Source organism: Mauremys reevesii, linkage group 9, assembly GCF_016161935.1.
Source record: "Mauremys reevesii isolate NIE-2019 linkage group 9, ASM1616193v1, whole genome shotgun sequence".
Taxonomy (NCBI): domain Eukaryota; kingdom Metazoa; phylum Chordata; order Testudines; family Geoemydidae; genus Mauremys; species Mauremys reevesii.
The window spans coordinates 48,527,966-48,540,532 of record NC_052631.1 but is presented as its reverse complement, the minus strand read 5'-3'; the positions used below and the strand labels follow the sequence as shown (position 1 = coordinate 48,540,532).

Below are 12,567 nucleotides of genomic sequence, written 5' to 3'. Positions count from 1 at the left end.
GAAGGGGAGCATTTGCTTACTTCAGATCAACAGGCAGATACCTAAAGCGAATGCTAGAAGGTAAAAAATAATCTTCATTGTTTGTTTCAGAATAAGATTATATGTGTATTAAAGTGCTAGTATAGAAATGCAAGCAGATAGAAAATGAGACCTTGAAGTATTACTAGAAGATGGCAGTTGTGATCTAAAGAGCATAATCAAAACCAGCTGGATGATTGTCAAAAGTGGAATGTCCGTCTAGATGAGTGACAGGGTGGGTGAGAGAATATATTTTATTGGACCAACTTCTGTAAGTGAAAGAGACAAGCTTTTGAGCTTCCACAGAGCTCTTCTTCAGGTCTGGGAAATGTACTCCCGAGTGTCACAGCTAAATACAAGGTGGGAGAGATTGTTTAGCATAAGTAGTTAACATATATTATAAGACATTGGCTCTCAACCTTTCCAGGCTACTGTATCTCTTTCAGGAGTCTTATTCGTCTTGTGTACCCCCAAATTTTACCTCACTTACAAACTACTTGCTTGCAAAATCAGACATAAAATACAAAAGTGTCACAGCACACAGTTACTGAAAAATTGCTTATTCTCTCCTTTTTACTATATAATTATAAAGTAAATTAATTGGAATAGAAATATTGTACTTACATTTCAGAGTATGGTATATAGAGCAGTACAAACAAGTTACTGTATGAAATTTTAGTTTGTACTGACTTCACTTTTTATGTAGCCTGTTGTAAAACTAGGAAAATATCTAGATGAGTTGATATACACACACACACCCTCCTCCCGGAAGACCTCCACATAACCCTGGTTGAGAACCACTGTTTTAAGAGATCCATTCAAGGTGAAGTAGCCAATTAACACCTTTTTAGTCATAGGACAAAAAAGGGGGTTTGTGTGTGTGTGTGTGGGGGGGGTTACAGACAGTTATAATAAACCATAAATCCAGTCTCTTTATTAAGACCATGATTTTTAGTATCTAGCAAAGTTATGAATTTAAGATCCTAGGCTCATCTTTTGAAGGTGTTGTGCAGTTTTCCTTTGGGGATGAGGACAAAGAATTCTTTCACAATAATACCACCCCCCACACACAACTATCACTGTCAGTCGTAAGAAAAAAGAACCATATGACTGGAGACCCCACAGTGGATGAAATCTCACACTTGCATTGATTGCTTTGGGGGAAAAAATTGACTGTGAAATCCTTAATCACCACATCCAACACAAGCTCTGCACTGTCGAGAGGACAACTATATAGTTCCTGATACCTAACCACCAGATAGTGATCAAACAAACAAAGCAGGTGCCATTGTAGTGCTTAGCTGTGCCGACTACATTAATGAGGCCAACTGACAACTCTCCGACACCACTTACTGTAAAGAATTCAAAGAAGACCTCACACCACAGTTCACCCAGAAATGTAAGGATATCATCAAATCCTTCCCCAAACAACTTCAAGGGAATCACTAACCCCCATCCCCAAAGAACCCACACCAGGGATCTGCTACATACTTCCCAAGGGAACTCAGGCAGACTCATCATATCTGGCCATGGCATGCTTACTGAAAGAATGTCAGGACTTAGAAAAATCATCTTCAAACCACTCTCCACACACAGGGCCAGCTTCCTCCAAGACAACTGACTTCATCCAGAAACTCTGCAACATTAACAACTCTTTCAGAACATCATCCTTCCCACTATGGATGTCACTTCCCTGTACACCAACATCCCTCACCATGATGGCATAGCTGCCTGCCTCAAATATCTACAAGACAATGGACAGCACTCAGATATCCACCTCAAATACATTGTATACTCATCCATTTCACCCTCACCCATAACAATTTAACAAACACTTTGCCCAAACCATAGAAATAGCCATGGGTACTAGGATGGCTCCCCAATTATGCCTAACTCTTCCTGGACCACTTTGAGGAAGAATTTCTGGACAAATGCACCACAAAAATCAATGATATACCTAGGATACTTCGATGATATTTTCACCTTCTTGACACATGGCTTAAACTCCTTCATACAACTACTCCCACCACACCTTCAACAACCACCAGCCAGCCATTAAACTCTCTCTGGAACACTACCGCATTCGCATCAACTTCCTGGATACTGCGATCACCTTCAACAATGGAACCTTATAGCCAAGAAGTTTTCCAAGTAATACGGGTCATTCTGTGTCAGTGACCTGTCCTTTTCATTATTTAGCACTCCAACTAGCTGTCTCTCATCTGCCAACTTTATCAGTGATTATTTTGTTTGCTTCCAGGTCATTGATTAAAAAAATATTAAATAGTATAGGACCGAGAACCAATCCTTGTGGGATGCCACTAGACACACACATGCTTGATGATGAGTCCTCTTTTACCATTACATTTTTGAGACCTGTCCCAGTTTTTAATCCATTTAATGTGTGCTCTATTCATTTTATATCAGTTTAATTTTTTAATCACAATGTCATGTGGTACCAAGTCAGCATCTTGCCCAGGAACAAATCATGCTGACAGGTTATCATTATCTGGGTCATCCCATTTACCCTTTTTCAGTTATGGTACATTAGCTTTCTTCTAGGCCTCTGGAACTTCCCCAGTGTCCCAAGATGTATTGAAAACAATATAATAGCACAAAGTATGGATTGGGCAGCTCTTTAAAATGCTTTTGGCAAGTTACATGGACCTGCTAATTTAAAAATATCTATCTTTAATAAGCACTGTTTAATATCCTACTGAGTTATTTTTGGACTTGGTAAGTATTTCATCATCAGTTTTTTCCAAAATATAGAACAGAAATATTTATTGAACATTTCAGCCTTTGCTACATTATTAGTGACAGTTCTGCCATTTTCGTCTAGTAATGAACCAGTTTTGTTCCTTATACTTGAAAAACTTTTTGTCCTGAACTCTGCTTTCCATAGTGTCCTTTTGCTTCCCTTATCAATTTTATACAATTCCTACTTTCTGATTTACATTCACTGCTATCCACTTCCCCATTTTTCCATTTGTTTTGTGTGTGTAAGGTGATTTTTTGTTTGTTTTATGGCTGCTTTCACATCCCTTAACACCAGAACAAAGCGACTGACTTCAGGGTCAAACCAGCTCAAGTTCTTCATTCACTGGAGGGAAATTCTGTCTAAGACTGAATTCTTTAGTAGCGTGGTTACTCCTCGATCCACCCATCTGTCCTAACAGCTCCTGCAACTGGAAATGCTACCCTTGAGGTGAAATATTGCTAACTGTCACTGAATCATCAGAACACAGACCCACTCAATGTAATCATTGGCAGGGTGAGGCACACTACCATATATCACCTACTCCATCATTCCTAGGCTCTGAAAGGTCATCCTTACTAATGTGATCTCAGCTCACACCAATGCTATAGATGGCCAACATTTGGAGAATAGAGGTGGTGAAAAGTAACCTGCTTCCTTCATGAGAATGCCCCCAAGGAGCCCCATTGTAGCAGGCGCGTTAGTAATGCCTTCCAAAAGCAGGATGGGTGAGGAACTGTCTTATATAATTGTTTAGAACATCAAATTGCCCAAACTCAGCTCACTGTAGAAGCTGGCTTAAGAAAGTAGTGACTAAAAGTAGGGACCTAGCTCAATGTAGTTGCCCTACAGCCCTCAAGTGAGGTCACACTCCACAGGAGTCTAGTGGAGGTTATACTAGCATGGCCAGAGGCTCTCAGCCTGGTTCTATACACATGATTCCATTAACTCTGACAGGGTCTCCTCTGGAGTTTTGTTTAAGGTGTGACAAAGAAACATGTTGCTATTAACCTCAGAACCTTGAGAAAGGGCATTCCTTGGCCAGTTCCTTCTACATAGCAAGGAACACTAAGGCAGGCAAACTTTTTGGCCCAAGGGTCACATCTGGGTATAGAAATTGTATGGTGGCCCATGAATGCTCACAAAATTTGTGTTAGGGGTGCAGGTGGGGGGGGGGGGTCTGGGGTGGGGGCCAGAAATGAGGTTTTCAGGGTGCAGGAAGGGGCTCTGGGCTGGGAGGTGTGTGAGGGCAATGGATGCAGGCTCTGGGCTGGGGCTGAGGGGTTTGGGGTGCTCCAGACTGGGACCAAGGGGTTCAGAAGGCAGGAGGGCCATCAGGGCAGGGGCAGGGTGGGTCACAGGGTGATGGCTCTGGGCAGCACTTACCTCAGGCAGCTCCCAGAAGCAGCAGCATGTCCCCATCCTGGCACCTATGCACACTGAGCCATCCGCAGGCACCATCCCTGGCCAAGGGGAACTGCAAGGGCAGCGCTTGCGGCCTGGACAGTATGCAGAGCAGAGCCCCCTGGCTACCCCTATGCATAGGAGTCTGAGTGGGGACCATGCCACTGCTTCCGGGAGCTGCACAGAGCAGCCCCCAACTCTGCTCCCCAGCTGGAGCACCAGAGCAAGGCAAGCCCCAGACCCCGCTCCCCAGCAGGAGCTTGAAGGCCAGATTAAAATGGCTGGTGGGCTAGATGCGCCTGCAGACCATAGTTTGCCCACCCCTGGAGTAAGGACTATCCCTCTGACTTTTGGTAGACAGAAACCAGCTCCCGAAAGGTGCTGGCCATTCTAGCAGGGTTAAGACATACATAGAGTATATTTTTTTTTGCTGATCCTCAGCCAGAGTTTGGAAGAGGTCAGATGTCTGCTGGATGGTGTGTATTGCCCCCTCTGAAGATGAGGCTCAGTGAGATGTGTAGGCAGGGATAAAGCAGGTGAGCTATGACCACTGGCAGGTTGTTAGCTTGTCAGCTCTTTGGGGCAGGGACTGTTTTTGTGCTCTGTGTTTTTACAGTGTCTTTCCCCACTCTAGGGTAGATATGGGGACCTACCTGAAAGCCTCTGAAGCTTATTTCTAGCAGCTTAGGTTAAAACCTGGTACGCTGCCACCACCAAGTGATTTAACAAAAAACAGGGGAAGGACCACTTGGAGTTCCTCTTCCCCCAATATATCCCCCCCCAAGCCCTTACACCCCCTTTCCTGGGGAGGCTTGAGAATAATATCCTAACCAACTGCTTACAAAGTGATCAAAAACCCAAACCCCTGGGTCTTTGGACAATGGAAAAATGTCAGGTTCTTAAAAGAAGAATTTTATTAAAAAGAAAATGTAAAAATCATCTCTGTAAAATCAGGATGGAAAATAACTTTACAGGGTAATCAGATTCAAAGAGCCCAGATGAACCCCCTCTAGCCTTAGGTTCAAAGTTACAACAAAACAGGGATAAGCTTCCCTCTAGCAAAGGTAAAATTCACAAGCTGAGAAAACAAAAGATAACAGCCAGGCAAGGTGTATTAGTTTACTTAGAACTTTGAAATATGAGAGCCTTGTTCAGAAAGATTTGGAGAACATGGATTGATGTCCGGTCCCTCTTAGTCCCAAGAGCGAACAACCCCAAAACAAAGAGCACAAACAAAAGTATCTTGTCCCCTTATTGGGCCTTTGGGTCAGGTGTCAGCCAGGTTACCTGAGCTTCTTAACCCTTTACAGGTAAAAGGATTTTGGTGCCTCTGGCCAGGAGGGGTTTTATAGTGTTGTATATAAGAGGGTTGTTACATTTCCCTTTAGAGTTATGACCTGCCCCCCAAAATCACAGATAGTGCTGGACAGCTGGTGCCACACTGACTGTGGTTTCTTCCTGGAGCTCTAGGAGAAAACGAAGTTAATAAGACACATGCACCTTTAGACATACTACTGATTATATAAAAACTAACAATATGTCTCACATTCCAAGAACAATTTTTAACCAGTTGATTCTGGGAAACTTTCACAGGAGAGTTCATCAGCCACTTTGTTAGAAGCTCCTGAAATGTGTTGTACAGTGAAACCCCGCTATAACGTGATGTTTGGGGTCCAAAAACTTCCATCGCGCTAAATGTGGGGTCGCGGTATAGCGGGGTTTGTCAGTGGTCCCCAACGCGGTGCATTGATGTGCGCCGCCTAGTGCCCAACAGGGGAGAGAAACCCACAGCCCCGGAGTTCTCTGTCCCCGGCAGGCGGGGAGCTGTGGCTCCTCTTGAAGCCGGAGAGAAGCTGCGGCCCCGCACCTGAGAGAGCACTGACGTCTGCAACCCCAGAGAAGCTGGAGAGAAGCTGCGGCCCCACACCTGCTGGGGACAGAGAGCACCTGCGCCCGCAGCCTCAGAGTTCTCTGTCCCCGGCAGGTGCGGGGCTGCAGCTTCTCTCCCCACCATGGTGTTGGGGACCATTGGTACAGTACCGACGCCATACTGTTTTATACCTTAAAGGGGAGCCAACCTGTGATCGCGTTATATGTGATTTCGTGTTATGGCAGGGCGCGTTATTGCGAGGTTTGACTGTATATCAAACTCAAAATCTTGGAGAGCTAAACTCCACCGAAGACGTTTTTTGTTATTTCCCTTAGTGGTATGAAGCCACTTTAGCTCAGCATGGTCAGTTTGTAGTTGGAAACGCCATCCCCAAAAGTATGGGAGTAGCTTTTCCAGCACGTACACAACGGTTTAGCATTCCTTTTTGCTGATTGACCAGTGGCTTTCTCAGACAGTTTCTTGCTGAGAAACACGACAGGATGGAATGCTTGATCTGGTTCTTCCTGCATTAAAACTGCTCCCACACCATGCTCAGACGCATCTGTGGTTACTAGGAACGGTTTGTCAAAGTCTGGGGCCCTTAGCACAGGGTAAGACATGAGTGTCGCTTTAAGCTGATTAAAGGCCTTCTGACACACTTCAGTCCACTGAACTGCATTTGGCTGTTTCTTTTTGGTTAGGTCTGTCAGTGGGGCAGCGATTTGGCTGTAGTGAGGTACAAATCACCTGTAATATCCAGCCAAGCCTAAGAATGATTGGACCCGTTTCTTTGACTTTGGGACAGGCCACTTTTGGATAGCATCCACTTTGGCCTGTAGTTATGATAGTCTCACATGCTGGGGCTCCTGGTCCATGACTGGGGCTCCTAGATGCTAAATAATAATAACCAGGGCTGGCTTTAGGAAGTGCGGGGCCTGATTCAGCAGGGCCCCAGCAGGGATGACTCACCCGGAGGCGCTCTGGGTCTTCGGTCCGGCTCTTCCGCGGCACTGAAGGACCTGCCGCCGAAGACCCGGTAGGGAACCGCCTGGTGAGTACATCCCCCCCCACCTCATCCAACCCCCACCCATGTCCTGCCCCCCTCAGAAACCGCAACCCATCAACCCCCCCGCTCCTTGTCCTCTGACGACTCCTTCCCAAGACTCCCCACCCCCTACCCAACTTGCCCTGCTCCCTGTCTCTTGACTGCCCCGACCCCATCCCCTGACCACCCCAACAGACCCCCGGAACTCCCACGCCTACCCAACCCCCATCCTGTTCCCCCATCCCGTTCCCCATCCCCTGACTGCCCTCCCCGAACATCTGCCTGATCCAACCCCCCCCACCCACTCCCTGTCCCTGCCTTATCCAACCCCTTCCTCCCCCCAGCCCCAGTCTCTTACCATGCCGCTTACCCCCACTGGAGCTGTGCCACCCAGCCAGAGTCGGGGCCGGGCCAGAGCCACGACATGGGGCCGGAGACAGGCCGGGCCACACCAGGCCTCCCTGGAGCCCTCCTCGCGCACACACACACCCCGCCCCAGCTTACCTGTCGCTGCTTGTTTCCAGGCTTCCCACGCAAACATCTGATTCGTGGGAAGCAGGGGAGGGGGAGGAGAAGGGGGGCAGAGCGTTCAAGGGGAGGAGGGGGAAGTGAGCTGGGGCCGGGGGCGGGGCGGACAGCTGCCGGAGCTTGGGAACCAGCTCCAGCTCACCACTGGGTGCGGGCCCTCTTAGGCACAGGGCCCGATTTGGGGGAATCGGCCTAAAGCTGGCCCTTGTAATAACAACTTGAACATCAGGGGGCAGCATCTTGTACTGGGATGGTTGCTGACCAGTATGAACCTGAGGTACTTCCTGTGCTTCTGCCTGGTCAAGATGTGGCAGTGTGTATCTCACAGGGTAAGTGCTGTGAACCAGGCCCAATGGTTTGGAGTGAAAAATACATCCCTAAAAGACTCCAGGCACATTTTTACACTTTTGTAATTATGTTTCATTTGTAGAGATCCAGAGTGAGGTGTGGGCCAGCATTTTTCTTGGGGTTTAGACAGTTGCACACCTAGTTCTGGTAAAGTCAAAACCTCCTCTTTCACCAATCTCCCCTAAGAAAGATCCCTGAAAAGGGGGAGGTAGAAGGGAGGTTGGGATCTGTCCTGGCCCCAAACTGCAGAGCATAGACCTGCTTGGTCCAAGAAGATAGCTTGCCATGCTTGGAAATGGCGGCACAGAGTTTGAGAAGGCGTAGCTTCCAATGTTGTTCTTTGAGGCTTTCCTCCAGAGGTCAAAGCAGCTGAACTGGAGGAAGAACTGTGCTGAGATCTACATTATTACCCTTATGACCTCAACTTCCAATCTCAATCTACATCTCAATCAGTGGATGGCTGAGGGCCAACTTGAAGCTGGGCTGTTTCTAAGTACATGATAGTCCTAGAGCAAGCAACCTAAGCTGTTGTGTGTGCCACAATCAGCTCCTCCAATACCTCAACTGCTTATGAATTAAAATGGTCAGACCCCTCACAGTGGCCAGCCAGAGCCTTGGCCTGAGCTTCAGCAGAAATTCCAGAATGGCATAGCCAGGCCAGTCTATCAAGGAAAGCAGCAGCAGCGAGAGCTCTCACCGTGGGATGCCAGATTTCAAAGAATGCTTTGAGTGAGTGTTGCTAGCCCTTCCTTAAACATTTTAGCTTCTGAACTGAACTGTGAATGACACGACTTTCATCCAGAGCAGACAGCCCTATGGCCTCAAGGTTTCTTGACTCTGCCAGGCAGATGAAGAGGAAGTGGACGCTACCTACCTTGGAACTCAGAGGGGGAGCTGGCAGAAGAGATTAAGTCCCTCCCTCAGTCCCTGATACAAAGCATCTGGCTTCTGGGGGAAAGACGCAACCAAGGCAAGCTCCTCCAGCCGGCTCCAGTGAGCCCTCGCATACTGGAAGGACAGTTCTTTTGAATTTCTCAGACAGCAGAGCTTATGAGACATTTTTGGGAGGGCAGCCTAGCATGTCACCCTTCTGATGATCATCTCTCAAAACACGCAAGGGAAGGAGAAGAGTCCATGTGTTTGTCAGCTCAGAGAAGGGCAGGGGATGGACTGAAGTTTTTCTATCCTCTTCATCCCTCTCCCAGTGAGTGCAGGGGATTCCAGAAAGGAAAGCCAAAGTACATAGCAGGTGCTTTCCCTTGCTGTGTTTTAGAAGATTTGGATGTTCCCCTTGGAGATCTTACTCTTTTTCCTATCCTTTGCAGACGGTTCAGCCAAGTGTGAGATAGGACCAGTGACCCCAGTGAGGGCACATGGGGCAGGGTTGGTAGCCCTGAGAGGCTGACAGTCGCATGTGACTCCCATGGGGTTTCTGTGCCGGCTGAGTTACTAATGGAATGATCAGCATAGGAAGTGTTGAATGCCATCCTCTTAGTTCCATGTCATCAAGCGTGACACGAAGGCACTATCCAGTGGTGCCATACACAGTGCGGAACACCACGCAGGCAGCCCTGTGGTTGCTGCCAAAAGATCTCTGTTCTAAGATTTCCTCAGTGGCAGGGATTGCTTCTGGTACTGAAGGGACCCAAGATCATGGGGAGAATTTAAACTGCATGACACCCTGGGCTATTTTAAAGAGGATGCAGAACTTCAGGCAGAGCCTCCAAGGACTCAAAGGAGTCTCCTTATCGGTAGGACTAGGAAGATCTGATGGCGCTCCTCCTACTAACCATGATACTGACCAGCCTGACCATAAATCAACTCTACCATAGCTCCTCCTTTTAGAACTAAGGGACTTTTCAGAGCCACTGAGCTCTAATACTAGGAGCTGGATGCTGAGACTTCCAACTGTTTGAGAATGGGACATGATGGTGTGATTGCTTGAGAGAATTGTCTCAGATCTCAGCATTTTAGTGGGCTTCAAAGCATCACTTAAGCCAAGACTCTCCAGAGGCACGGGGGAGTTTCTGAGCGAGTCAAAGCCAAGGCCTCCTCCATAAGAAGGGTCCACAACCCAGCTTTTACAGTCTTTCATGTCCAGATAAATTTCCCTATATGTTGAAGGCAGAGGTGTCTGATGAGCACCATCAGCGCCAAGAGGAGCACCTGTTGAAATGAGAATGGCAGCACAGAAAAAGTGACTACATTAGAACAGAAGTGTTTTTAATTGAATAAAAATCCTGAAACTAAATCTATTTCACAAAATAGAAATCTTCACATGAAGGAGGGTTCCTCACTGCTTCAGCAGAGAGAGGAACTGGGGACTGCTAGAGAGGGTGAGATTATTCCTAACCTTGGCTCCAGGGTGAAAAGGACTGGAATGTCAGGCACATGTCCTCAACTATTACCACTAAAAAAGAAGATTCTCTGACCACAGGCACATAACTGACAGCAGACCTCTGTGTAGACACAAATACAGGAGAACCATAGTCACAATTTTCCTGTGCTGCAATTTAAAGGACATCACTAGGCTTTAACAAGAAAAACAGGTTCATATTTAAATCTTACCCAAACATCCCTCTGTGCTATTGCATCTTTATTTTACAATTTTGATCTCTCGGTGGGTGGGATTGCAAAAATCAACAGTATCAGCTGTAAAAGTTAAAGTAATAGGACTGCAGCATAAAAGCTCAGATACTTTTCTATCTGACAACATTAGATTTTTACAACCGAAGTAAACATGTAGAAACATGTTTTGACAGTATCATTGTTCTCTCATTGCAGATCATTTGAAGAAGACTATGAAACAGACGAACTTTTAACTCTCTCTGAAACTGCAGACAAGTCGGACAAACTAGTTATCTCAGACCTTTCATCCTAGAAAAATGGAAGACATGGAACTAATATCTGTCAATATTTAAGTGGCAAGTGGTCGATAGACACTTAGGGGTTTTTTAAAAAATCCTTCCTTGAAGCAAAGTGCTTTATTTTATACACTGTAATTCAAGATCCTTTTTTCTTCATATGTGTAACTGCAAGAAGGTAATTTCTACAAAAAGTCTTTTTGCAAATTGTTATTGTGCATGCTCATTAAATATGGTGACTGCACTATGTTTCCTTCTTGTCTTGCCATACAAATTCTATAAAGTCTCCATGTGCAATAATGGTCTAACATCTAATGCTTAAACATAATAAAATTGCATGCAACTTGCACAGTAGTCATTACCAAATTAATTCAAGGCAGTAATTCCTGTATTATTTATTCTGTACCCTTTAACTTTACCAGGCTGACAAATTAACTCCGTTTAAATGAACATCTAAAGAGTTCCCTCAAGCCTTGTCTACTAAGTTCTCTCTTTTTTAAAGTGTCAAGATCTCCTGCTCATTCTGGAAACAGAAAATATCCCCAAACACAACACACAAATTAAGGTGCCCTCTTGTGCTTTACACTGTAAGGTCTTCAAACGCTGATTTGTTAAGCATACTTTACTCACTGTACAGGGCAATGTACAGCTACAGTACCATGGACAAAAAACCCCACATTAAGACAGAATTCAGGTTTAGCACCTTTGCACTCTCTCACATGGATAGAAGGAACTCCCTGCAAATACTGACAATGCCGCTGAACTGTCCTGCTTGAAACTCTTCGCTGCTGTGATGCCTACAAAAAAAATAATCAACAATTAGGGCAGCTGATGTGCTATGAGTGCTGCTTCTCATGCTGACCTAAATCATCTCCATTTCCTAATGCTCCTCCCATCTGTTGTATCCACGTGTTAGCTATAATCTTAGACTTATATGGTAAACTACAGACATATGGCAAAATCTGTTACTGCCCTTAAAGTGTCTAGCTCAGTGAGGCCTAGGCCTTTAGGTACTACTGCAATACCAATGATTAATAAATAATAAAGAAGACGATTAAGTGTACATGAGTAATTTAGGTTAAAACATTGCAGGGCTTTCTAATGATCCCTAGAGCATGCATTACATCCTGAAGAAATTCAGAGTTAAGTTAACCTCAAAATAGCCAAACATGTTAAGGTACGGAAATGTACAGTAAAGGTACCTAAACAATCTTAACTCTGCCCTCTAGTGATACCGTGCAACAATCATTAATTTATTAGTAACGTATGTTCTCATGGGACTGAGGCCACATCTTCCCTTACCAAAGATTACCATCACCTTCATTCATCGGCTCCTCTCTACGTCCTGATAACATAGGGCCACCATATTTCCTGTGGACAATTTGTCTTCATTCCTACTGGGACAAACAGAAGACAGTAGCTATCTCTGCTAAGGGCAGCCTGTAGCCTCAGTCCTATTGGGAGCAATGGGAGATGGTGGCCATGAGAAGAGGGAAACTTCTTGAGAGCCCTGCTTAACTTGTAATGAAAAAAATGCCAAGGCTCAAGCAATTTTTTTTTATTTTGAAAACTGACACGGGAAGCCCAGAGGTGCCAGAGCTATGAACTGCTGGGCTTAGCCCTGGCACAAATTAAGCACTGCTTGAGAGGCTTTCCGGGTAAGACGATTTGATACACCAATCTCTGCTGAAGAAAAATCTCAGTTATGTAGAATTATGGTTACAAAAAATTA

General features: G+C 45.7%; 2 protein-coding genes across 9 annotated transcripts in view; one reads left to right on the top strand and one right to left on the bottom strand.

Annotated features, from left to right (window-relative positions):
• PPP2R3A (protein phosphatase 2 regulatory subunit B''alpha) overlaps positions 1-11,550 on the top strand; it is a 148,608-nt gene extending 137,058 nt beyond the window's left edge. For all 4 annotated transcript variants that reach the window (XM_039489858.1, XM_039489859.1, XM_039489860.1 and 1 more), the window contains one exon: positions 10,756-11,550. In XM_039489858.1, the coding sequence (XP_039345792.1) occupies positions 10,756-10,852 (97 nt within the window). In that variant the 3' untranslated portion in view covers positions 10,853-11,550. The remainder of the gene's footprint in view (positions 1-10,755) is intronic.
• The window catches only part of MSL2 (MSL complex subunit 2), a 100,469-nt gene that overhangs the window by 29,721 nt on the left and 58,181 nt on the right, over positions 1-12,567 (bottom strand). For 4 of the 5 annotated variants that reach the window (XM_039489867.1, XM_039489868.1, XM_039489865.1 and 1 more), the window contains one exon: positions 11,539-11,632. In XM_039489867.1, coding sequence (XP_039345801.1) covers positions 11,539-11,632 — 94 coding nt within the window. Of the gene's footprint in view, positions 1-10,260; positions 10,431-11,538; positions 11,633-12,567 lie in introns of those variants that run through there. The other variant, XM_039489866.1, reaches the window with a different exon arrangement.